The sequence below is a fragment of the Oculina patagonica genome, chromosome 4 (genome assembly GCF_052425735.1).
Source record: "Oculina patagonica isolate OP01 chromosome 4, crgOcupat, whole genome shotgun sequence".
Taxonomy (NCBI): Eukaryota; Metazoa; Cnidaria; class Anthozoa; order Scleractinia; family Oculinidae; genus Oculina; species Oculina patagonica.
The window spans coordinates 4950781-4978004 of record NC_135761.1 but is presented as its reverse complement, the minus strand read 5'-3'; the positions used below and the strand labels follow the sequence as shown (position 1 = coordinate 4978004).

The 27224-nt window shown below is 38.5% G+C and overlaps 3 protein-coding genes across 6 annotated transcripts; all 3 read left to right on the top strand.

Moving 5' to 3' along the window:
• The first annotated feature begins 127 nt into the window (after positions 1–127).
• LOC144649199 (uncharacterized) lies at positions 128–12279 on the top strand. Of its 4 annotated transcripts, none has more exons than XM_078508658.1 (5): positions 128–458; positions 5638–5703; positions 6371–6709; positions 9051–9123; positions 11701–12279. In XM_078508658.1, exons 3-5 carry the CDS (start codon positions 6560–6562, stop codon positions 11751–11753), a joined length of 276 nt encoding a protein of 91 aa, XP_078364784.1. In that variant the 5' UTR covers positions 128–458; positions 5638–5703; positions 6371–6559; the 3' UTR covers positions 11754–12279. The 4 variants fall into 4 exon arrangements, 3 of the variants coding, with proteins under 3 accessions (XP_078364784.1, XP_078364782.1, XP_078364783.1); XM_078508656.1 differs by having other exon boundaries at positions 9051–9133; XR_013569855.1 differs by lacking the exon at positions 9051–9123.
• Positions 12280–18885: 6606 nt separating this feature from the next.
• Positions 18886–19998, top strand: LOC144651167 (lipase ZK262.3-like). The gene has a single exon (XM_078511057.1). It carries the CDS (start codon positions 18886–18888, stop codon positions 19996–19998), a length of 1113 nt encoding a protein of 370 aa, XP_078367183.1.
• A 3958-nt stretch (positions 19999–23956) lies between these two features.
• LOC144649198 (lipase ZK262.3-like) lies at positions 23957–25894 on the top strand. The gene is made up of 2 exons (XM_078508655.1): positions 23957–24026; positions 24106–25894. The coding sequence occupies exons 1-2, from the start codon at positions 23975–23977 to the stop codon at positions 25227–25229; spliced, it is 1176 nt and encodes a 391-aa protein (XP_078364781.1). The 5' UTR covers positions 23957–23974; the 3' UTR covers positions 25230–25894.
• The last annotated feature ends 1330 nt before the right edge of the window (positions 25895–27224 follow it).

Genomic DNA, 27224 nt, shown 5'->3' with positions numbered 1-27224 from the left:
GTTAACTGGGCGGTTAGTCCAGTTCATAGATTCGGTAGCTCATTATACAATTTATACCTCATTCTCCCTGCTGTTTCGTTAATGAGGTTTTGTTGTTGGCGTATATTTTGAAGGAAAAAGAGAGACGTCATGCGATGTTGTGTAGATTTAGGAGGAACGCTAGGAATGAGTTTAATGACAGGGGAGGAAGCAGGTAAATGCGAAGTTTTCGGGACGAAAAGATTAAAAAAGTTGTGCCAAAAACGCCATTTTGAATAATAGCGGACATATTTGACCGGTGGAGACTAGAGGGATCGTGGACTCTGGGGACGAGAATGGCGAGTCGCAGCCTGAATGTGCGTTTGGAATCCAAATGAACCGAAAAGGAATTTTGTAAGGATGACAGGAAGAATTTCTTGTGAGAGGAGGTTGAATTAGGCTGTGCACTGAAGGCAGACGGTGATGAGAGACGAGTTCAGGTATGACATGTGTTTATAATAGAATGTAGTTTGCGCGTTCCTATGTTTATTCCTCGCCAAGCGAGGCCGAAGGCCGAGCGTAGCGGGGTGTATAATTTTGTCCCTCAAAGGGCTCAGGCGGGATGAAATCTCGTGTGGAGTTTACGGTCATGTATATATATATATATATTTGTGAGCTTGGTGTCTGGCGGAAATGACGTCACACGGCCGCCGCGCGCTGGTGGCCTAATGGTAAGGCGTCGAACTTGAAATCAGATCTTCGGGACTGAGGGCGCGGGTTCGAATCCGGCTAGGGTTTTTTTTTTTTTTTTCCTTATTTTTTTTGTGGGTTCGAATCCTGAGCCTTTCATTTTTATCGTTTTTCTTTTCGGATTAAAATAACACTGATTTCCACATAATACTCCCTCAACGCCTATTCAGGCTATAAACCTTTCATCGCCATCAGGGGCGCGCGGGCGGAGGGTTCGAATCCTCCTGCCGTTCGTTCTTCTTTTTTTTTAATGCCCTCAAATAAATGTCCAAACTGCGACTATCCAATAATTTGTCGATGATTTTGAAAATAGCCTGCGCTTCCCAACGCTTTATACCTCTTTACGAACCTGAAAGAGCCGCCATCTTCAAAGCGGAGTAGACCCTGGGAACGAGGGTGTCGCGGCCATGCCCGTTACTAATTTTTAACAAATATATCTTCCTGCCTACTGTGGAAAATTGAATATGTACAATGTTCAACTTCAAATAATCCACTCCTTATTTATAACACCACCCCCCCCCCCCCCCCCCCCCCCGCCTCCCCAACCCAGAGCTTCGCGAGGCCCTGCGAGTCACGTATTACTAGTTGACCTTTATTGCCAGCTTTCGCTTTGATTTTGGACCGGCGATCCGATTATTAAAACAACTTGAACTGTTTAGTGAAGTAAGAATACTCAAAGCAATGGTCGTCGGGTTATTGTTTTTGGTTCTTTAAGAGCATTTTATCGGCATTGCATTATGTATATTTTTGGAAGAAATGCGTGGTTTACGTTTTTGGCTGTGTTTGCTAGATCTGGTTTTGTTTGGCCAGAAAATTACTGAATTATTCCTCGCGAAGCGAGGTCGAAGGCCGAGCGTAGCGGGGTGTATAATTTTGTCCCTCAAAGGGCTCAGGCGGGATGAAATCTCGTGTGGAGTTTACGGTCATATATATATATATATATATATATATATATTTGTGAGCTTGGTGTCTGGCGGAAATGACGTCACACGGCCGCGCGCTGGTGGCGTAATGGCGTGAGGCGTCGAACTTGAAATCAGATCTTCGGGACTGAGGGCGGGGGTTCGAATCCGGCTAGGTTTTTTTTTTTTTTTTTTTTTTTTACTATTATTTTTTTTTTTGTGGGTTCGAATCCTGAGCCTTTCATTTTTATCGTTTTTCTTTTCGGATTAAAATAACACTGATTTCCACATAATACACCCTCAACGCCTATTCAGGCTATAAACTGCTGGGTCTGTAATCGTGCAGTTCGTTGTTGTTCAGTTTCTGTTTGTATTCTGTCTGCTGTATTTTGTCGAAGTCTCTGTAATCGTGCAGTTCGTTGTTGTTCAGTTTCTGTTTGTATTCTGTCTGCTGTATTTCGCCGATACTAGGCAACAATAACCCAGAGCTTCGCGAGGCCCTGCGAGTCACGTATTACTAGTTAGCTTAACATATTTCTTTTACCCTTTGTTCGCTTTTTGGAGGCAAAGTTATTTTGGCTACTGTGTGCAACATTGAAGGTGATATAAAGATAAAGAGGGTTAATTGTTACTGATATCCGTTTGCTTCAAATCTGTTTATATATAAAGCTCGGGGAACTTGCTACAAAACGGAAATAATTTTTGAAACTGCATGAAGCTGATATTGGCCGTTTTTATACTAGAGACGAGTTACCCGTCTAGACGAGCTTCGGCAAAAATTTGTTGCTCGTCAGGTAACGCGTCTCTAGTATAAAGACGGGCACAAGACGAGTTACCCATCTAGACGAGCTACTTTTCGAAATTCGTCTTGAAAGACGGACAACGAAAGGAAGCTCGTCTGGACGGGTAACGCGTCTTGTGCCCGTCTTTATACTAGAGACGCATAACCAGACGAGCAACAAAATTTTTGCCGAAGCTCGTCTAGACGGGTAACCCGTCTCTAGTATAAAAACGGCCATTGCATGGCTAAAAATAGTTGCCTAAGTTCATGATGGTGCATGCTCCCATTATAGTCGCTACATATAGAGGGTTGTCCTAAAACCCGGAATGCCGGAATGCCGGAAATCCAGATAAGAAAGCCCGGAATCCTAAAACCCGGAATGACCTTTTTGTGTACGCTTTTTTTCAATAAAATACGTGGAAATATGTTATTATTTAATTTTTTTTTTTTTTTGGGGGGGGGGGGGGGGATTGGGAAGTTTGTTACGAGTTTCCAATTACGTTGCGAGTTAGCGAATCAAATTGTCAATTTCGATACAAAGTTCCAAACTTCGGCCCGAATGAACTTCGCAATTTAGCTACAAAACATGTTGTTTCAAAGTAATGGCGATATCTGAACTCAATGATTTTAAAGGAAACAAGTTACGGCAGGAATATTCCAGCGATTCTTGGGGCTCAAGTTGCACAATATTTGTTTGACGAACAAGCAGGACGGCAATAACAACCTTCTAATCAATGTTCTGACTGATGGTGAGTAGAAGCACTACATTCATATACCGTCTATTGCACTTAAAATGAACTTTCGAAAATGGGTATCAAACGCTGTCGATTTATATTCGTCACTTGATGATGGAAGCGATAATTCAGTTGAAGTGTCAGACAACGTTTCGCACCAGCGATCACGCAAGTAATTTGAGGATAAATGAATTTTATGCAGTCAGAAATTTGGTCAAATTTTCCTTTTTGTAAAAAAATATATATTTTTTACGCTTTGTGCGAGGTATAATCTTAATTTTCAAGTCTTTCGCGTTTGTAAGCCGGATGAAACTGGATACATGGTTTACCCATCAGGATCTTTACATAAAGTTGATTTTAATCGAAGCCGAAGCGAGGCGACAGGGAAGACTTATTTGTCACGCCAACATGTTTATGGCTCACTGAACATTAATTTAAAGTTTGTGAGCCTTTTATATTTGTTATGGCTTTTTCCGAACGATTAAGCGTAGCAAAGCCCTTGTTGATAACATAACTACAGAAGGTTTTAATCTGCACAAGTTAACACAATGTAAGATTTTTATTGACGTCGACTATTTGGTCAAACAAATGTTTTGCAACTTGAGCCACAAGAATCACTGGAATATTCCCCTCGTAACTTGTTTCCTTTAAAATCATTGAGTTCAGATATCGCCATTACTTTGAAACAACATGTTTTGTTTCTCCTCTACTAGCTAAATTGCGAAGTTTAGTCGGGCCGAAGTTTGGAACTTTGTACCGAAATTGACAATTTGATTCGCTAACTCAACGTAATTGGAAACTCGTAACAAACTTCCCAATCCCCCCCCCCCCCCCAAAAAAAAAATAAATAAATAATAACATATTTCCACGTATTTTATTGAAAAAAGGCGTACACAAAAAGGTCATTCCGGGTTTTAAGATTCCGGGCTTTCTTATCCGGATTTCCGGCATTCCGGGTTTCAGGCATTCCGGGTTTCCGGCATTCCGAGTTTTAGGACAACCCACATATAGATCTGCTACGAAATGGAATGAAGTTGTTTAAAAACCGATAGCCTATTGAATATTGGTCATACACCGATACAAGCAATTTGTTCTTTAAAAAGAAAAAAACCTGGCGGTTTGCTGCTGTGTGAGAGTTTTAGGGCCAGTGTTAACATGACACATGAATGACTCATTCCGGAACAAGTTAATCCCATCCCGATATATTTCACTCTATCTGTTTACATGATACCAAGACAAAAGTCAAGTCATTCCTGAATGAGTTCATTCCGGTTTTTAAATGAATTTGATTCCGAGATGAAACTGCATCTTGTGAAACCACATACAGAGGTCACAGTTTGAACTCAGAGCAAAAAAATGTAAATTATAGCGTTTACTGTTTAGCCCGAAGAAGCAGCCCTATGGTCAAACTGCTTGTTAAAATTGCAGATATAGCCATCATGAGCATTAAAAATACCGGTAACATGTTTGCTCAAAACATGCGCCATCTTGTTTTGATCTTGAGTGAAAACTACGCATGTGAAAACGACTTTGGTTGAGCTGGTCGATTATGTCATGTGGAATGTATGCAGTCAACGAACTTCATTGTGAACTTGTTCCGAAATATAAGTCATTCTGGAACTATATGTAAACAGGCCCTCATGTGCAAGCAGCAAGGCGTGTGAGGCATGGCAGCGAGGTATATGAGGCAAAAATCCCTACTCCAAATGAAAAGGTTTAAATCGGAGTGCTATATTTAAGCTATCTGATCTGCTATTTAGCTGGCTTACTAGAATGGATCGCACACCTTGCTGCCTCGCACTTTTGTGACGACCTGCTGTATGACCCCTTATAATCGACTGTCTTTACTAACCCGGTGGAAGTCGTCATTCAAAATATGGATATCACAGAACTGTAAATTGTAGATCACTACAGCAAGGTTTTTTGGTGTTGTGTTCATGTGTATACATAGTACTCGTGTGTGGAAAAATTCACTGCATTTAGTGGGTTATTTGTTTAGTGTTGTTTTGTTTGTACGCACTGTGACCAGTGATTTTTTTTCCTCCCTTCCCCTCAGGCATTAGCAGGCCATTCACTTGTTATGCAAGTGAAAGAAAGTAAAATCCCAGGTACCTGGGAGAAAAGTGAGTGGGGGGACTCCCCTGCCTCTTATGTTCTCCCACCATGGAACTCCTTTGTAAAATACTTATAATACCAATCAAGTGTAAAGGTGGATGACGATAACTTGCAGGACTGTCATTAAGTTTTTATGCAGCCAAACATTGAAGTTATCACCCGTAGCATTTCATTCTGAATGCAACTTGTAAAGTAACATCAATCAAAATGTTTACCTGTAACATTGAGTGAGCTCATGATCAGCCGTAACAGGTGTTACGGGTTACAGCCCTTAATGACAGCCCTGGATAAGGGATGATAACATTGTTGGTAGCTGTGAAATGAATTCTTTATCTTACCTTCTCAATTGTGGTGCTTTCAAGATATTTACTATACTTAATCGTTTGTTTTTTTAAAGGTGTTATTTGGACTTGTGAAAATTTAAAAAGAATATTTGACAGGTGAACTCACGTAAAAATGCAAGGTGAGATTGTGTGAGTCCTTCTTGGGTTGCTGTATGTTCATCCCACGTGGGATGCTGCCTAAAGGATTCTAAAATGACCTGGGTGGGGTGTCACCTAGGATCCTGCTAATTACTCCAGGTGGGATCCCACTCGAGATACCTGCTGCTAATTCCACATGGAATTTTAGCTGTGCATTGATCCCAGGGGGGATCCCACCTGGGATCCTAACTAGTTCTAGGCAGGATCTCAGCTGAAATCCCATCTAATTCTAGGTCTCTACGCATATTATCTGAAGTGGTAATTCCACATGATTAGGCAAAAAAGATATATTAATTAGCTGTCTTACAGTAGATAACAACAGAATCAATTCACTGTAGTGTTGTCATTTGAGTTTGATATATTCAATGTAGTCATCTCATTCATCATAAATACATTGTAATTCCATTCATGTGGCCACCAATGAGCCACAAGGTGACAATATTAAAGCTAGGTGTTCTTTAAACAAGAAAATGACTGGTACTGAGCATTTGCTCAGGTCAACTTGAAGGGGCTTTATAATTATTATAGGTAGGTGATTGTATTAATGGGGTGGTGGTAATGGACTTGGCCCATTATTATTGTTTTTTGATTAAGTAAAATTACTGAAAAGTTTTTTCAATAACTCAATTTTGTTTTTGTTTATTTAAGGAGTTATAATAGTTTCAACAACTGATGGGAACAAAGTGGTGCAAGGAACACTGCTGCTATCATCTGCATACCTAAATCTGGAAAGGCTGTATTAGCTCACATGAAGGGAGAAAAAGGTTGCTTTTTATGTGAAGATAAAGGCGATGGGTTGGCAATGGCTTACAGAGATTTTGGCTTTACAGCACAGGCATGTTGCTCCACATGATACCCATGGAAAAGTTGTTATCCGGAACATTATTTAAAATGGAGAACAGGTACGGCCTCGTACCCAGACGCCTCTCTTGTTCTCGCTTTGTCGGAGAAAGAAAATCGAGGCGCCTGAGGAGGAGGCAGGGACAGGTAAGTGTTACTAGCAGTTATTGTATGCTGTTACTAACCAGTTAATTATTTTCAATACAAGTTTTTTTTAACTTTTTCATGTATCCAACACTTATTAATTAACATTGATGATATATCTTCTTCTGTCAATCATATGGAGGTGATATCCTGAAGAGAGAGATGAAATGGAAGTGAAGTTCACCATTAGTTAGTCCGTCTGATCAAAACCAGTGAAGTTGATAATGACATGCCTTGACCACCTTATAAATAATTTACTGAATTTTATTTTTTTTATTGAGGTCAATGGGATAAATGGCGCTTCTGTGTCTTTGCTGTTTAAATAATTTGACCTTGTGGTGTGTTAACTACAATTGTCAAGGTCATTAAAAATTTTAATTATTGAATATCAAGTTAATAAATCATTAAAATGATTTATAAACTTGATATTCAAGCTTCAGAATACAGAAATTAGCCTCTCTACAAGTATTGAAAGGTGTCTTAGTTAATTACTTGCTTCACTACAGTATGCAAATGACAGCTATCACAATTCTTGTGAGTGAGCAGATAACAACAAAACAGCTAATAATGATTAATAAATGCATTTATATGGCAGATTTTCCATATGTATTATGTTCAAATAATCCGATGAACTGTTGGACAATTTCTACCATGGTTCGTACAATCTTGAAAAGGTCTTGAATTTTAGCAGTCGTCTTGAAAAGTCCTTGAATTTGGTTAAGTCCTTGAAAAGTACTTGATTTCTTCATTAGGTCTTGAAAAGTCCTTGAAATTTAGGACTTCTTGCACGCCCTATTACTTTTCTGATAAATTAAATGATTTTGGTAAGAAAAATTTGTTCACGAACGACTTCTACTGAATGCGAAATAACTTGCGAAAATGTTGGTATAAAACGCGAACCGCTACATGAAGCATTATTTAGATTTTTGCCTCAATTTCATGTACCAGGGCTTGCACCAGGCCTCTGATGTGGGGTTGTCCACCATGCGGTTTTGTTGGAAGGGGCAACATGGCCGATAGTGAGTAAACATGTAGCGTTGTTTTGAAATCCTTCGTTTGCGATTCAAATTAGCTATGGGCAAATGTGTATTCAATCGTAAATGGTTAATTGATGAAAAGTTCAGCTGGGCTAAAGAATTTAAAGGCGACAAGCACAAGGCTTTGTGTTGTGTTTGCAACAAAGTGATCGACATCGAACGCATGGGAGAAAGCGCTTTGAAGTCTCACATGGCGAGAAACATAAAAGGAACACTGTTGTCATTTTAAAAATATTAAATGCCATCACGATGATCTCGTCAACCAAGATAAAACCAAGCCTGAACTATTTAAAAGTTGTAGGTGACTTATTTGAGTGTTTAAGAAATGAAAAAGAGGACGGAGAAATCGGAGACTTTTGATTTTGTGAATAAAACTCAGTCCTTGAAAACAATTTTTTGTCCTTGAAAAGTCCTTGAAAAGTCCTTGAATTTTGTTTGTCTGAAGTTGTACGAACCATGTTCTACAGATTGACGACAGTACTTTATGGTTAGATATGAATTGGTTGATGCTTTGGCATACAATTTTCATGTCAGTGCACCTGCATAACTCATAAGTGCACAGCTAATAGTATTTCCGAAATGATTCGATTTAGCACCCGGGGGGCTTATTTACTTTTGGCACCTCATGGAAGGGCGCTTATTGAGACAGGGCACTTATTTAATTTTTTGAGAAAAAACCAAATGTTCAAAACAAAACTTAAATATATATTGAAATAACTAACAATAACAGAAACTGTCAGTAACAAATTGTTGAAAGTTCAGTTACTTTTAAAAGAATTGTTTATTTTAGCAGTAAATATATACATGTTCGGTCCGGTGAATGTTTGTGAGTTTATCTTTTCGACATTGATGACATTTTCATCCCCAGAGGCCGCAATCCTTTTGGGAAGGAGAATGCATCGATGACTTCAATAGGGGTGGTTATCCACAATAGGGGGGGGGGGGGTATTAGAATAGAGGCTCATAACAATGGGGCACTTATTAGAATAGAGGCTCTTATTGGAATAGGGGCGCTTATTGACAAAAACACATTCGAAGGGGGGCGCTTATTCGGAAGGGGGCGCTTATTGGAAGGAGGGCGCTTAATCGAATCATTACAGTATCCAATATTGTTTGGCTTTTTCACTGCCACTGGAAGTGTGGAACTAAACTAATACACCAAAATGTTGCATAGAGAAAGTGCTTTACTCATTCTTTTATTTAGCAGTATATCAGCGTGTACTGTTGCTTTTTTGCCCGGTCACATGTGCCGAATTTAATTGCAAGGCTGTTTTATGTTATAATTTATTTCTCAATTGTGTTTACAGAAAATGTCAATACTTCCTCCACAGAAGGGATTGGGAATTCCTGGTGATGGGAGGGGTCTCAAAGGCCAAAACGGTAAGGAAAGGTATGAAGCTAAATTGGATTCCCGGAGGGTTCCCTCAGGTTGGGGTTGGGGGGGGTGGGGGTCTTAGGAAAAATTCCTTCTGTGAGGGAGTTATGGATCATTTTTCTTCAGTTAAGCAAAATATTATTTTCTGATAGAAAAAAAATAGGGCGTCAGATGTCAATATTTTTAACTGCTGGAAACAATATGATGATCAACTTGAAGCAAAAAGCGATAACAATTGTTTGAATTCTTTGTTAGACCATGTGTAGGGGTGGGTAAGGTGGGGTGTAAACTCCGTTGAAGGGTACGTGCTGAAGTAATTGGCCCTTTGAGAACTAAAGATGCACAGTGTCCCTTTCCCATTCCCAAAGATCACTTGGTTTCCTGTTGTCTCTGGTGGGGTAATAGAAGGGATTTTTTTGTCTAAATCATGAATTATCAACAACAAACATCGGGGATGATGTGGTCCAACTTCTACAACAATAAAAAAAGAATTTTTGATTTTGTATCTTTTTTTCTCACTTGGAAAACAGACGTTATAGTAAAAAAAAACGTTCGGTTTTTATTTGTACATATTATAGCCTTTTAACCTTTTTTAAAAAAAATTTACGTCTTAGCGAACATTATATCGAGTAAAATTTGTATAAGTAATTGTGGGTACTTGCAGTGATTCTATAAAGTTAGCTTTTTAAAATAGTAAGCTAAAAGGATTAGGCTCAAGATGGGATTTAAAGTTGGAACCTGGTCTTACCAATGCAGTACTGTATGATGCTTTTAGATACCACTGAACCAACATTGATAATTTTGCATGCCTTGATAATTTTGATAATGGTGGAGCATCAGAGTAATATCGCAAAGTTTCAGGTACATGTATGAAGCTAATGTCAAGTGCGATTTTTGTTGTAGGTTTGTTTGGAATCTTATGTTAAGCCGCTTCAGACTTGAAATTGATAAAGCTCTTTGGTAGTGATTGCTGGCTGAGAAGGCTATAGGCTAACGGAGTTTCTCATTCCTAAAATCTGCAATTTGAATTAAGTTATGCACAAAGCTGTGGTATAAAAAGACAGTAAACGCCAAGAAAAATACATTTTTGCACCGTGTTTTCCAGCATGATAAATAGATCAAGTTATGTTGATTTGGACTCGAAGTTATTGATATTTTTGTTACTATGGGGGCCACCCATGGAGGGGAGGGGGACAGCACATTGTGTTGTTTCGAACAAAATTTTTCTTGTTGTGTGTGGAAGCATTTCATCTGTTCGCTAAAATCTGCTTTTGTTCACGTGTTGCCAGTTATGTTTTCCTCTTGTTTGTAAATCCCCAAAGGCTATTTCGATTAAAGGCAAACGTCAGTTTACCATTTTTAACCAAGCCAAAGTTGCAAAGTGCCAAGCCGTCGCGACTGACAAATACAGCATTTCCTCCGCGAAAATAAAAAAAAAGTGCTTGAACTGAAAGACGTTTGCATTCTTCCATGATATGTTCGAACAACAATGCCCAGGATAAACCTTCTACTCATACTAACTTCATGCACAAAAGTCGATATCTCGAAGAGATCTTTGATTTATTTCAAAATTTAACTTCCCTTAAGGTAAACAACCAACTGGCAAAGTTTGGTTGGAAATCTATGAGCAGTTCTATTTCAAGGGAATTACCTTAAGGTCTCTATTCAGAATTCTTGCAATACATAGTTCCGTTGTGAAGGCCTTACTTACAATTTTAGTGGCATTTTGTGGAAGTGCCGGGAGTAGACGAATGGTGACACCACCACAGATAGCGCATCCAATTTTTTAATAAGCGCCACACTCGCGATCCAATAAGCGCTGCATCTGAGGCGCAAAAAAATATAATAAACAGCGCCGCGCTTATTCGAATAAATACCGTAACCTGATGATAGTACTAGTGGCTACGTGCATATCAATCAGGATGTGAAAGGTATGGGAAGCTTTGTGGTAAATTGACAATTTCTTGGGAACTTAATATTAGATGCACCAGTGTATGCAACAGTATCAACGCATACCGAAAAATCAGGGTTATAAGTGCTCCTGCTTATAATCGTGTCTAGTTATAAGCTCATCTACATGGAAACAAAAAAAACATCCGGATATAAGCCCCCCTCCCCCCCCTATGGTAGATGACAGTAAATGTTGCTTTACAGTACACACTCTTTTATCGGACACATATATGGACAGGTGCTTTGTTGCGCATTTTATTTGACTTTTGATTTTTGTGTTGGTCCCCTTTTTTATTCTATTTTACTGTACCTTTTATTGGGATTACACGCCTCCCATGCCTCACTGCCTCGCCTCGCATACCCCGCTGCCTCACATATTTGGAATACTCTAACGCAGTTATCCTTCAACAACACCATTCCATTCCTTAACTCTAGGTCTCTATATCTCCAACATAATTCTCAGACACTTAACTATTGTTAACAAAATCAATTTGCTATCCAGCCCTTGATAACCAAAATATTAAATGTCAGCCGGTTTCATCTTAAAGAAATTTACTAGCCTCCTACAAACTCAACTTATCTTCTTATCTTCGTTCTAAAACTTAAAAGGATCTTTCTCTCATTTTATTCAGTTGCAGAGCAAGAAAATACATGGTTCACAACAAGTCAAGTACACAAGAATTAAAGGCAACAACTAACGAAATGGATCCACAAGAAAGAATCATCTCACAATTATCAAGAAGGATTATAGTTCAAACAAAACCCATGGATTCTGACTCAACTTTATCAGCTGATCTGACGTTTCACCTCTACAGAGTAATGCATCACACTCGCGAAGCAACTAAAATATAAAACAAAGTAAACAAAAAGCCAAAGAACAAACTGCCGTGCAGTTATTAATACTTCACATCTGTAGAGGAATTACACTTCTTGCTTCATTCCATTTGCCTTCTGCTTTAAAATAAAAATGTTCTTAATCGACACACGAACTATACGCAATCGCGTACTTCTGTTTCAGGGATAAAAGTCTTCAGTTTGTAAATTCTGCAACTCACTTGAAGTTAACTAGAGCCATGTGATTTGTCTAACAACGTCACGGCCCAAACGTCACTCGACTTACATAATGAAATACACTTTTTATTTATTTAAAATGAAAAATCTCAATGAACTGTACTCACAGCTGGTGATTACAATGAAAAGCAATGATTGTACTCTGTATATAATATATTACTTATATATTGCTATTTCCATAATATTTCACACTCTAGCCATTAACTGTGCCTGACAACAATCCATGACAATAATCCATCTTCCCCATAAATTTTTTACAAACCTAAAAAAAAGCGTCTCTCTCCCAGCAAGTCACACAACCGCACGTTTTGTCCCTCGTCTAAACCAGCCAACGATTACCTACATAAAGCTCGCAACCACACTCACCATCAAGCAAACCAAAAGTAACTTTTCCATTTCTTCTGTATGACTTGCACAACCGACTTTACTCCTTTGAAACAACTCCTTATATTAATCGAATATACAGAATAACCTACCATTTTCACGTTGTACCGACATACATGTATATATAGACCTGTATAATACACTAAGAACTCCACGACGTCATGAATAACTTGAAAAAGCGTCGATGAAAATGACTTAGAAAATTTAAAACCCTTTTTCAAACTTTCTCTAACCGCACCTTACCGGCAACCGAAACGTCCTTTCTATACAAAAATATACGAAATGACCTCCGTCCAAAAAGAATCGCCTTTTCAGACTAAAGGTAACTAATATCATCAAAATTTCGCCTCAGGACGAACACGAAAGCATTCAGAAAAATCACAATTACACCTTTACAATTATCTTTCAAAGTGTCTCAAACCGATACACTGAAAGGCCAATTCATTTCAACACAAACAATATGATATCTCTAATGTAGACGTCATTTCCCGCCCAGTTTTAAGCTTCTTTAAGCTTCTTGTTGTAAATAAAAGGGGTAACGTCATTCATGTCACGCAATGTTTTTGTGGGAAACTTTGAAACTGGACGCTTTGCTGGTTTCTACAAATAGCAGTGTGATCTGGCGGTACATTTTTTTGAGGCGGACTCCACTTTTAAACTATTTTTTATATATTTAGCAAGAAGTATGTCGATTTTCATTTCCGCTCAGTTGGGCGTCAAAGTCGCCTGTCACAAAGAGTAGAATGTTTGTTCAACATGGTTTGGATATATTTTAGATTTGACTAGTGACGTTAGTAAGACACTTCTCAAGACGTCAGCAAAACATTGGCAGTGTACAGTATTGGTGTGAACTTGAATGGAATTTTTTACGAGATCAGTAAAGCTATCGAATGAAAAGATGACTTGAAAATGAAAACTTCGAATAATTATAATTAAATACCAATTGAATTTTAGATGAGAAATTCGGGAAGTGACATCTGTGTTCAAAATAGGAATTTTTGTACAACTTAAAGTTCCGAAAAAAAGACCACGTTTTGTAAAAATCACAGACAAACATGATCAGGAAAACAAAACAGGACAATGGGTTTTATCCACGAAAATACAACTTTCTTAAGAAAGAGTTTGTAAACAAGACAATGGAATCGAATTACATTTCACACGAAATTTGCATACATTTGAACTTGCAAAAAAAAAAGTATCTCTGCCGAGACATAATGCCCATATATTGTCGTTCTTTTCACAGTTACATCAATAACTGGGGTCTGCACGAGTTGGTCATCCCGCATGCGCACTTACCACTGCCAGGTGATGCTAAAGCTCTTAAATCGCGAGCGGATAAACGGCTTGCCAAACAGAGACATTCACTATATATGTTACGTTGTGGAGCGGAGAAACTGAATAACTCGGTTGAGCCACAGGCTTGGCAGCAGTCGGCACTCGTTACGGTATGCCATAGGTCAGTACAGGGAACTTATTTCTTCGCCTTATTCAGTCAGCGACAACGAAAAACCAGGACACTTCATTGGAACTCTGCAAAACGTCTGTATTGTAAAGAAAACCTTGACGATACTTCACACTACCTTATTGTAGGAATATAAGGAAGCATTTTAACAACGCGAACAAAATTTACGCGTAATAAAATAAACGCGAATTTAATTAAAATTAACGCGAATTTTTGAAATTCGCGTTAATAACATGTAACGTTAATTTCCTATAATAAGGTAACTCATATTAGTACGGTAAGCAAGGCAATCGATTTGCAACAGTTTCCGCCTTGCTTTTATACTGTCCTAGGTAAACACAGGTATTCTAGTACAAAAGAAATGTATTGTTCACGAAAGAAAGTTAGTTTTTTTCCGGCATGCAGGAAATTTATCGTTTTTCCAGAATATAATATTCTCATTGGTCGAGTTATAATTTATCTTTCGGACGTTCACCCTGAGGAATATAACACAAGAATAAAAGGATTTCTTTCAAAGGCAGAATCTATTATGCTCATGAATAGATCAACCCATTTGTATATTTGCTAAGTATGGGTAGACGTTCTTTTTAAATCTGCGTTTGTTTCCTTAATTAAATAAACTTCGGTACGGGTTTTATTCCTCTCGTGACAGAGCATTTTAAAGCGGCAGTAACTATGATAGAATTATTAGGGTTCGTTAAGTGTTCAGCAACAAAACCTTTGAACAGCAAACGAAAGGCGTAAATTAATTCTTCAATAAATGTGAATAAATGTAATCAGTAGTTTTTCTTCCATGTAAAACTGGCAAACTTGAAAAAGGTCGGCCCAGCTTTTTCAAGTTGTAGGTCATTACTGCATGTCAGTCCTATCTGTCCATAACCAAACCACATTTCAACCGTTTTCGTGACTACTACAGTACGTTTAAGCAAGGCCAATTGAAACTTACACCTTCATTGCATTTTCAAGTACTGTAGCACAAAATTATGTTGACACTATTCCTCTAACGCGAATTACCAAAAGTACGCATCAGTAAAGGCGAGCTAGTACAGTAAAAGGATAAAGCAATCATTTCATATTGTGCGCCAGGCCCGGCTACAGATAAAGTATTTCGATAAAATAAAAAAAAAAACAGTTGCTGTTACTGTTTAGGCGCATTGCCAACATTCCAGACGCAGTATAAGCTACTATTAGTAGGTGGTTATTTTATCTTCGGTTAGATCGCTATAAGCCACGAGTCCACATATTTTAAACACAAGATGCTGTTCAATGATCCAAACGTTATTCAGACCTAAACAATGTTTCTCCTACGAAAAACGTTTATAAGAATGGGTAAGACTAGACAAAAAAATCTGTTCCTTCAATATTAACCTTAACCAATTTTCTGCGTCGAAAGTAGTTACTTTTTTATTTGAAGCAAAAATAAAAATATATATTGTTGCTGAGAACTCGGTTTCGTGAGATGTTTGGCTTGCGTGTCGTGACTTGTAATATAATATTAAAACCATTTCGATGAAACATTTCGTCTGCTAGAAAAAGTGCTTTCTTTAAACGTATTTTTGACATTAAATGTTTTTCGTATTAACTAAGTGCTTTTTAATGGTCACGTTTTGTTTTCTTGACCACAAACAGCATCATGAACTCAAGCAATTTTCCTCCTAGGTAACAATTCACAAACCTGCCTCGTCATTCACCTTCTTTTGCGCCTTTGTCGTCTTTTGTTTAAAATTGTAAACTTTTAGCGATAATTTCACACGTAACATCAGCCTTTAAATTGATTTCCGAAGGCAGGAATGATTGTTAGTATTAATACTCTCTCTCTGTCTTTCTTACATTTGTTGAAGTTAGAACTCGTTTCTATTTTCAGTTTGCAAGCAATAATGGTCGCTTTTAATTTCGTTTCGTGACTTTTTTCGGGTAAACAATTGCCGCCAAATGAAAACCATTTAGATGAAACGTTTCGCTTGAGTGTCAGAGAAAGTGTTTTTTTGAAAAGTCACTTTTGTATTCTTGAAACTCAAAAATAAACATTAGATGCCTGAGCAGAACCAAATATATTCCTAGGTAACAGTTGCTAAACCTGCCACAGATGCCAATTTTATATCTTATCGCTACTAATTAGGGCCTCATAAATCGCAGAAACCCACAGATCACATTCAGTTTTCCACGAAGAACTGGAAGGCGTGGAAGGCTTATTGGAGAAGAATAAGAAAAACGGCAAACCGAGAAACCCACATTGTGGTGAGTCATGCTTGAAGCTAGTTTGTAGTGTAAACAGCTAAGTAAAAGAGTTGCTCGACTTAACGTGCATATTGCCAAACGAGTTCGTGAGGAAAGTTCCTACTGATAAAAGCCGCGTCTCGTTTCGTTTTGAAAAATACAATAAGGCTGCAAAACATATTTTACTTATAGAAAGACGAACAGCAGAGAAACAAAGTTATAGTGAAATCGTCAGTATCTTCAAACTAAACTGAATAAAAAATATTTCATACTACGATTTCGTTTTCTTGGATTTTGTTTGAAGTACTGAAACCAAGGCATTATTCCGGTTCTTGATTATTTATTAGGCAAGACACGTCCAAAGAAAATCGACCAGTTGTAACCGTTTTAATTTCAATTACAATTTTATCCCTTCAGGTCCTTTTGAACTTAAATTAATTATTGAAATAAACTCTAACACAAGCTACAAAAAAGTAGAATTCATTAACAAAAGTTTTATAATGCGCATTTTTGTGAATGTTTCTGAATATTTCAAAATCTTTCCAATTGTCACAAATGCGAAATTTATTGCACTATTTTTGCGGCATAGAATTTTCGTAAAACCGCTCCAAGTCCTCCGCTGTGGCTGGATCAGGGATATTTTTTTTCTCTTGAAGATACGCTTTCAAAATCGATCGACTCCCCTTCGTTGCTTTTTCCGTGTTTTGACTTTCCTTGTCTTCTTATAACTTAAATATTTTACCTCTTCGTAATGCTCAAATCTAGCGGCCATTTTCGCCCTTTCAACCTGCTCGGCAGCAAAGCCGTTCAGTTGCGTGACGTCAGCGGTTCTTGGGAACGAGGTTGTGATCCATTAATTTTTGATAAAACGGCGTCAATCGTCCAATAATTAACAGTTATTCGACGAGGTTGAGCAAAATATCGGGATTTGTCAGTGGCGAGAAGATCAATTATTGATCAGCGAGACACTGACAAATCCCTGACGATATTTTGCGAGAACCGAGTTAAATAATTGTTTTATCATTCGATCACTGAATTTGTTTCGCACAAATTACCTTCGAGAACTGCGTGGAAACCGCACTATTCCTTGCTAGACTAACGCAGACGAAAGCGTAACTTCGCCTTCGATAGTACGAGCTGGTCATCATCCAGGAAATTCCATTGCCTTCTTTGTAGTTTCGCTGTTTTTCGGACCTTATAGTAGACAAATCCAACCGCTCTTCTTCATCTCTGGAAAACTAGCTGCCATTTTTCTCGGAAGTGGACACAACTACGCATGAGCAGAATATTATTTGTAGCAAAATCACTGTCACACGCTAATGCGCACGAGCAGACCATTATTTGTAGGCAGTTATTTGCAGATTACGTGGTGGAATGATAATTGGAATTTCTTCCAAATTTTCGCAATCCTGAAAGCAGCAAATACAAGTTCTACTTATTTGTTAATTGAACATGCACATTTTTGTCTAGTTGGCTCTACTCTATTAATAAATTAACGGTATGAAGATAAAAAGATACTAGACAATAAGTTACTAAAAGACGCTAATTACCTTGTCTTCCTTCGTTTACATTTCCCCGCAGCCCTTCATAAAATGATTTCTGTTTGCGGTTGTTTCTGCACGCATTTTTTAAACGGAACAGAAAAAAGTCTATCGGATCGTAGTATTTTAAGCTGGTTATGTTCGTTCTTATTCAAAGGAACCTTTTATATGACACAATGTTAGCCTTTGCTATTGTTAATACATAATTTGTTAAGATACAGACGTTTCTTATCAGTGTTATTTTGCATTAGAATAAGAAAGAATTTTCTTGAAATAAAAAAAAACCTGATTGTAATACCAAGGGTTTCAGAATCAGCCGGATAAAACAAAGTTGGCGATTTCATACGACTTTATAACGGGATGAGAGGTTAGCCAAAGGCTTCGTTCATGTTTGGTTAACTCAAGTTCTTGTTAATGAATATAAGAAAGAAATTTCAAGTTCTGTTATAATTAAGAGTCCAGTCATGTTTCAGATCGAATCGCATAGTTCATGAACACAAAACTGCATTTTTATTGTTATTAATTGTTGTATATATACCGCGAAAGATTTAGAAAATAGAGAAAAAAATAACATGTCGTGTTAACGGTTTCGCCAGCGCGCGAACTCAAGGACCTTTACTCCACCGATGGTAGATGGCTGTCTAGCCAATCACATTGCAACTTTGCCAAGGGTTTACCACTGGGTTGAGACAGATAAAGTTCTGTATAAAATACCGTAAACTTCCGGTTATAAGCCCCCCCGCTTATAAGCCCCTCCGGTTATAAGCCCATAATCCTGGAAACAAAAAAATACATCCGATTATAAGCCCCCCCCCCCCCCGGATATAAGCCCCCCTCTTCCAGATGACTGTTATGAGTAGGGCTAAATGTTGCTTTATTATGCGTTTTTAACTAAAAAACGTATTTCGATCAACACTCCCGTGGCTTGTTTTGAAACGTTTTTTTCATTCCGCTTATAAGCCCTCCCAGATATAAGCCCCTCCGCTTATAAGCCCACCCTAAACCCCTTACGAAGTTGTATAAGCCCAGGGCTTATAACCGGAATTCTACGGTAGTTCGTATATTCTAAATATACAAATCTTTTACCTACAGGGCAAGATCATTCACTTTTCACTGTGTTGAACATCCCGTTGCTGTCGACCATGTTTGGCCCGTTTTCCTTGTTTGTTATCGTTCTACAAATGACTGCAGTTTCGGCCTTCTTGTCAATTTGTAGTGACAACAACTGCGAAGATTGTGTGATCTCAAGGTACTTCTCGTGTAGATGGTGCAAAAGAAGTAACAAATGCCACATGCCAGGGGCGATTCTGACAAACCCTTGCAAGAGTGTGGAAAACATTGTAGAGAAATCTCATTGTGACGAATTGTCGCGTTATGATCCGAAATTATCAATGAAAATGTTATATCTCTCAGTGGTTGCGTATGACCATTCTGGTGACCCGAAACATTCACAGAAATGTCTTGACAACTCCCTGCCAGCCGACAACTTCCAACTTCAGAGTGTAGTTACGAAGATCTGTGATGTCGCCAATGATCATGACTGCTCTGGTTATGTTGCTGTTTCGCATGCATTGAAAGTTATTGTGGTCGCTTTTCGCGATTCAAAGCATTATGACCAAGCGTTCGCCCATTTTATAGAAACCCTAGTTGCCCCCAAAACACAATTTCTGGACGGCGAAGTTCAACCTTACTGGAAGAGAGGGTTTGATGCGTTATGGCCAAGCATGGAGGCGGAAGTTAATGCTCTCGTTTCGCAGAATCCAACGTATCAGATCTGGGTTACAGGACATTCCTTAGGAGGTGCGATGGCTTCATTGGCAAGTACATGGCTCAGTTATTACAACATCGCTCCTCGAAAGAACATCATCTTGTACACGTTTGGCATGCCTCGAGTTGGTGACTACGACTATGCTCTGCAACACGACCAACTTGTCAACAACAGTTGGAGAGTTGTAAATGACGATGACTTGGTCCCTCATTTTCCAAGCGTAGCCTCCTTGAGTATCGTAAACGGTCCCTACCATCACGGAGTAGAAGCTTTCTACACCAAGGAAGCGACCAGCGTAAATTCTCCACACAAGGAATGTCACGGCAAACCGTACAACGAAGACATCACTTGCAGTTTCTCCAAAGTAACGCGATCTATTAGGAAACACAAAATTTACTTCAGCATTTCAGTCGGAACATTTTGGGAGAACGACTGTGTTCCCGAGACACGTGAACGACGCGAAGAATCGACAAGAGAAATACAGTAACAATCTTCGCAAGAAGCTGAGAAAGATTGCTTTTAGCAGAACGATGGTGGCACGCTTTGCGAGTGGGCTTTTTCGTGTCCTGCGTGACAGCCGTTCAAAGGTAAGAGAGATGGGGGAAGTCGATCCCCGACTGTGTCCCTCTCTCTCACCTTTGGACGCCGGCTAGCTTGCTTTCTCATTAGTTACTAATTTATTCATCCTTTCTGTAGTTGTGTGGTGCATGTAATGTCGATTTATCTAGTACTGTAGTACTAGTTGGCATCTTATTATTTTTAGTTTTCTTAAGTGGAGATTTCGGTTATAGATTTGCGCATCGAGCCTGTTTTAATATTCGTATACTATCACGGTCCTACAACAGGATATCGGTAATGTTTAGATGCTGATGTTAGGGGTGGCTTGTAGTCAAATGGATGTTAGTTGGATTGTGTATTAACTAGTGCATTGCTTACCGTTTTTCACATTTCCACAATTTAAGACATTTCTGTGTTGCTTTGTGGAACTTCTGAGGATAATTGTCAAGTTATGACAGCTTATGTGAAGCTTGAATAAATAATTTGACAAACGTGATGCGTTTCCCTCATGTAGTTATGGTACTGTAAAATATACGTCTTGGGATATTACAGCTTCAAAATAGGTTCTGGGCGGTGGTCTTATCACTGGGGAAGCTTGTATCGCAGAGGAAGGGGGAGGGGTGCTAAAAGTGGCATATAAAAAAACATCTGGAAATGTGTTGGCAAGAACCGACTTAAAGGCCGTGATGAGTAAGAATTCTCTCCTTGCAAAGGCATTTATTGGATATTTTTATTTGAAGTACAATGTTGTGTGCGGACTTTAGTAAGTGGCTTAGGAAAAACTCAACAAAAAAATAAAAAAAGTCTGAAAGATTTGTAGTACTATGTTGGACGAGAGATGCTCTAAAAAGGGCTCAGAGCAATTCGAAAATCAAAAAAACTTCTAGTTCTGTGATCCTAACTTGAAGTTGTTTTCCTCAATGACTAAGTGAACTTGAAAACTGGTATCTTTTAAAGGTCAACCTACGCGCAGGTTGGTCTCGGGGTTTAATTCAACGTGTCCGACGAGTATCCCCGTCCATTTCACATGAAGTCACCAGCGGGTCTTAACTAGGCATGAATAGATTGTGCTAGTAAATTCAGGAAAAGTTGCTTCACAATATACCCAAAAGTTGCTCTAAAGTTGCTCAAATATCAAAAAGTTGCCACCAAATTTCAGAAAAGTTGCTTGCTCTCTAGAGTCGTTTTGTTTTAGATAAATACTAAAAACGAGTTTGTTTGTTTGTTTGTTTTCATTTAAACATTTTCATTCAATATTCTTACAATCATTAAAAGAGGCCAAAAAGCCATTGTTCTTGAGAAATATAAATACTTTGTTGTAATCAATATACTCTTTAAACTCAACATAACTTCAGTAATAGACAAAAAATAAAAAAATAAACAAAAAAAAAAAAAAAAGATAAAAATCCGAAATGAAACGACCTTTTATTGTTTGCATCGGTTTTATATCAATTTGTTGCTAAATTAAGGAAGGCAAAAGTTGCCCTAGGTTGCTGGTTCTACAAATAGTTGCTCAAAACGCTAAAAGTTGCTCAAAAGTTGCCGAGCACAATCTATTTAGTCTTAACCCATCCGCCTTGGTTTTATATTCAGTCGAGATGTTCCGCGGCCATTTTCCGAGCGGGTGCTCAAAGTCTCTTTTTCTTTGCGGAAATAGAATATTCATATTTAAACCAAACACCGTTTTAGAGGACCAACCGAAAGGGAGTAACTCCATGGCATTCATATATCTTAATTTACCAATTGCGAGGGCCGTGTTAGGAACTACAATGCCCACCCTAAATCGTAACAGTACGTATCGAGCAGAGCGAGGTCTGTAAGAAAGGACCGAGGTCCGATATTCTTGTAGCACGGTTCCGAGCAAGCTTGCTAAATAAGAGATTTATAACATGTCTTAAACACTGAAAAAGAACTGTAGAAACTTCACCCGGTTCAATTCTTTAAAAAAATTGGACCAGCAATGTTCAAAGCCTTCTGATTGATTGATTGATTTTCGTCATCGGCCCTCTCAAAAGTCTTAGTAATAACTGATGAAAACGGATTTAAAGTGGTAACTTTCGAAACACGGAAAATCGCTGTAGTTTACGGCGCAAGATTCTCTCTAGCTTCGAGGAGCTGAAACGCCTGATCCAGTAAAACTTTTCATCTGAATCAGAGACTTCGGGCTCAATTTACAGTTGAATCCCGATAACTCGAACCTTCAAGGGAAATCGAAAAAGGTTCGAGATATTTGGAGTTCGAGTCATCGAGGGTAAAATAAGTAAGAAAACAACCTGAATGGGAATCAGAAAAGGTTCGAGTTAGCGGGAGGTCCGAGTTACTGAGGGTTCGAGTTATCGAGGTTCAATTGTAATAATTTTGCGTTTTTACTATCCGCTATGTACGGCCGCGTTCTTTCCTAACTGATAAAGTCAATATTACCAATGTCCGAAAAGTGATTACCTAATGCAGTCTAATATACCATTTTCTCGCCTGTTTCCAAAGGGTATTTATTTCAAATTACCACTGATTAATTACTATAGCTACTTGAAAACTGGTTATTCCATATATACAAAAGTAATATTATATTATTCATTTGTTACTACGTATACCCTGTCTTGGCTTAAATAATAGTCGCCATGTGAGAGCTATTTTGATTACACTTTGCGTCCATTAGAGAAAGTGTTTGCCTAAAACGTCACTTTAATTTCACATTTAAAGGTTTTCTTATTAACAAAGTGGTTTTAACCGGCCACGTTTTACCTTTACATATTTATTAGGACATTTAAAGGACAGAAAACGCATGTGTTAGCCAGTTCTCCACAAATACCTAACCTTTACTGTAACGAAGGTTGACTTATCGCGGACGAGTGAATTCAAAAGGAAAAACAAGCAAGAAGACTCTCAAAGTGTAGTAAGTCGTAAACTTTTCACTTGCTTTTACAACAATCCAGTTGCCCACGATTCCGATTTCAGTTGCACCATCACCCAAGCGAGTGGCCGAGAATAGCTGTTTTGAACGCCGTTCAGTCAAGGGGAAATTAAACCGAATATCAAACTGCTGAATTATAAACTTTTACGGTTAGGTTTCTTTTATTTCTAGATTGTGTCAGAAAAAAACTCCCAGAAATTTTATTTGGTTATATTTTGAGTTTGATAGGTCTAGACAAGGGGGGACAGTTTCTTCATTTTTTTCTTATATTTGCAAATTTTCGTTGAGAAAGTCATTGTAAGCTTGAACGATATCCAACAAGAAAATCAGATTTATCTAATTTTTTTCTATATTTCATGGACATCTCAGACCGTGTTACCTTTTTTTGAGCCGGCTAAAAATTATTACCATAAAGAATGAAATATTTCATACACCGTTTTGCCCAAGGCTCTTCTTCTCTGACACGAAACTGTTCATCTGTAAAATTCTATATATAATATTTTTGTAACGGGAGAAAGGACACAGTAAAACTCATATCCTGCTAATGCTGCCTATGTATACAACATTGCTCAGTCGCCTTCTAGAGAAATAGCAATTGCAAAGAGCTACAAACGTCCCAAATTTATGGGTTAAGAAAAACGTTTTCGCATTATGTAAAATTGGGAAACTGTAAGGCACAAAGTAGACTTAAACGTTTACCGACAAAGGACGCATCCATAGAAACCAGTACATTACATTGATGATATGCACACTGAAAAAAAGCAATTGATTAGAACTGTTTGTTGGATGGATATAAATAATAACATATATTAAATAACTGGTCCGCAAGCTCGAGGATCTTCTGATTGGCTAATAGTCGGCGACGAGTTAGGCCCTGAGTGAACTGTGACAATCATCAGTCTAATTGTATTTAGCATAACCCAGAGGCTGATGTATTTACCAGAAAATCGATAAAAGTTATGTATTTATGGTTTTGTTCAATACTATTCAGTCTATGGAGCATGATTATCAGTGTGGGTGCTCCAAGGACCTTTTCTCGATGGGCGGTAGGTGGCTGTGTAGCCAATCACATTGCAAATTTGACAACAGGATTATTCTAATTTTTTTTTTTTAATTTAACTGCAGGGCAAGGTCATTCACTTTTCACTGCGTTGAGCATCCCATTGCTGTGGACCATGTCTCGACCGCTTTCCTTGTTTGTTATCGTTCTTCAATTCACTGCAGTTGTTGGCTGGCTCTTCTCGCCTTGTAGCGACAACAACTGCGAAGATTGTGTGAGCTCGTTAACTTCGTGTAGATGGTGCAAGAGGGATAACAAATGCCATGTGCCAGGCGCCGTTGCAACGAACCCTTGCAAGAAGGCGGAAAACATTGTAGAGAAATCTCATTGTGCCGACAAATTGTCACGTTACGATCCTGAGTTATCGATGAAGATGTTGTATCTGTCAGCAGTAGCGTACGACCAGTCTGGTGACCGGGAACATCAACAGAAATGTCTCGACAACTCCTTGAAAACCGGAAACTTCCAACTTCAGACTGTGGTTACAAAGGTTTGTGATGTCGCCAATGATCATGACTGCTCTGGTTATGTTGCTGTTTCACATGCATTGAAAGTTATTGTGGTCGCTTTCCGCGGCTCCAAACATTTTGGTCAGGTCTTTAACCAATTTATAGAAACTCTTATCGCCCCAAACGTACCATTTCTGAACGGCGAAGTTCAACCTTACTGGAAGAGAGGATTTGATGTGTTATGGCCGAGCATGGAAACGAAAGTAAAAGCTCTCGTTTCGCAGAATCCATCGTATCAGATCTGGGTTACAGGACATTCTTTAGGAGGTGCAATGGCCTCTTTGGCAAGTACATGGCTCAGTTATTACAACATCGCTCCTCGGAAGAACATCATCTTGTACACGTTTGGCATGCCTCGAGTTGGTAACTACGACTATGCTCTGCAACACGACCAACTTGTCAACAACAGTTGGAGAGTTGTTAATGACGATGACTTGGTCCCTCACTTTCCAAGCGTAGCGTCCGTGAGCATTTTAAACGGTCCTTACCATCACGGAGTGGAAGCTTTCTACAGCGAGGAAGCGACCAGCGTAAATTCTCCACACAAAGAATGCCACGGCAAACCGTACAACGAAGATGCTACATGCAGTTTCTCCGAATTGACGCGATCTATCGAGAAACATAAAACTTACTTCAGCATTCCAGTCGGAACATTCTGGGAAAATAACTGTGTTCCCTAGACATGTAAGAGACGCGACCACTCTGCAAACGCAAACGCAGAAAGATTGCTTTCACAAGAGCGGGGCGACATGTATTGCGAATCGGCTTTCTCATATATTACTTTCTTATTATCGTGGTTGTGTGGCACATATAATGTGGATTTCGATTTCTTAGGGTTGTACAAAATAGCATCTAGTTTTACTTTTGTTTTTTCAGTTATAAGATTTCGATTATAGATTGGCGCACCAAACCTGTTGTAATGTTCGTAGCCTATAACAGTCCTATACAGTAAAAATCATTACTGTTTAAATGCTAATGTTGGCAGCAAAATTGTTTTTATTATTTTGATTTGTTATCAGATAGATGTTAACAGGAGCACGCAACTGCCGTTATGCCTAGTATGGTACATTAATATTTCCAATTTGGGTGAAGACGTCTCTATGCTTAGTAGAATCACTTTATTTGATTCATTTGATCTGTTTTATGACGAGCGTTTTAGCAGTTTTACTTTCCTCAGCTCAATAGCTAGTACACTATTTATTTCACATTTTTGTGCAGTTAGAGACACTTTTTTTGTTGCTATGTTGTTGCTGTGCTGTTGATTGTTGCTATGTCAAAGATCTGATGATAATTGTCAAGTTATGACAGCTCATGTGAAGCTTGAATAAAGATTTTGACAAATGTCGATAGGCCTCACTATCATGTAGATATGATACTGTAAAATCCCAGTGATACGTGCCTTGGGATTCTGGGGGAGCTTGCATTTCGAGGAACTTTATTTTAACGTGGAATAAAAAACGGCCTGGAAATGATCTAAGCTGGCAAGAAAAAACTTACAAGGACCGTGTCACGGAATTTTGCCAAACTTAGGCAAAGGAAATGACCATCAAACTCGTTTAAATATGTAAAATAATCTCTTAAAACAGTGAAGGTTATAGTGTGTTATTAAAAAATAACACACCAAATGCAAAAGAAGGTACGGATGGCCAAAAGTGTCGAAGATTGAAGCGGATTGCGATATGGGTTTTTTAAATATCGTCTGCTTGTAACTTAAGCTATGGTTTTGTCATTTGGAATCATAGAATTAATTTCTTTGCAAACATTTAGTTTCATAGCGAAATTTTTGCAAAATTTAATTACATAAAGTTGACCTAGCTGTGATACAGTCCCTTTTAAGACTGATGAAGAATACATTGTTAGAAAAATCGCACTTATTACAAGATGTAAACATCTCAATCTGAACACCGCTTACAGGGGAAAAGGGGTAGCTGGATTTCCGAGAGTTCCTCCCTCCGTAGAAATCAACATTCGAACTCGATGTACGTAAACGTTCTAAAAAGAGCTCCAACAATTAAAAAAGGCTTTCTCAGAGGAAAAAACATATACTTAACGTGCAAAAATGCAAACTTGTACATTTCCTCTAGGCCAATATGCAAAATTTCATTGAATACCCAGACCACCACTCGGTCATGCCGCTTAGGCTTAAACTGCTTTCATCCCGGCTTATCCAATCGAACGTTCGTTAATCGAACCCAATCAAACATCAATCGTTCGATTAGGTTCAGTAATCGAACATAATCGAACTCACAATAACATTTGTTCAATCGAACAAAATCGAACGTTCGATTACCGAACAGTCGACAATCGAACAAAATCGAACGTTCGATTACCGAACTCCTGTCTGTTAAAATTGCGGACATTTTGTACGGTGCACCGTCCCCCTGATTAGTCCTGCGTGATTTACTCATCAATAGACGGATTCCGAACAAAATTGAATCGGATTGAGCTCGATTGTGTTCGATTGGTTCAAAAATCGTACTCACAACAAAGTAGATGTTCGATTCTGTTCGATTAACGGACCCAATCGAACGATTATTGTTCGATTGGGCTCGATTTATTTTTGGTTCGATTTTGTTCGATTGGATTCGCCGGGTTTCATCCAACAACGTTGGCGAGTTTGTTTTTTCTTAAAAAGAATTTTTATTATTCATTAGCACCATTTTGATTGATTTTCC

Excerpts from the sequence above, each read along its gene's own strand:
- LOC144649199 (XM_078508657.1), top strand. The coding sequence starts at position 6,560 with ATGTTGCTCCACATGATACCCATGGAAAAGTTGTTATCCGGAACATTA. Across the intron at positions 6,710-9,050 it reads TGAGGAGGAGGCAGGGACAG|AAAATGTCAATACTTCCTCC; the intron begins GTAAGTGTTACT and ends TTGTGTTTACAG. Across the intron at positions 9,134-11,700 it reads GGCCAAAACGGTAAGGAAAG|TTGCAGAGCAAGAAAATACA; the intron begins GTATGAAGCTAA and ends CATTTTATTCAG.
- LOC144651167 (XM_078511057.1), top strand. The coding sequence starts at position 18,886 with ATGTTTGGCCCGTTTTCCTTGTTTGTTATCGTTCTACAAATGACTGCA.
- LOC144649198 (XM_078508655.1), top strand. The coding sequence starts at position 23,975 with ATGGAGCATGATTATCAGTGTGGGTGCTCCAAGGACCTTTTCTCGATG. Across the intron at positions 24,027-24,105 it reads GGACCTTTTCTCGATGGGCG|GGCAAGGTCATTCACTTTTC; the intron begins GTAGGTGGCTGT and ends ATTTAACTGCAG.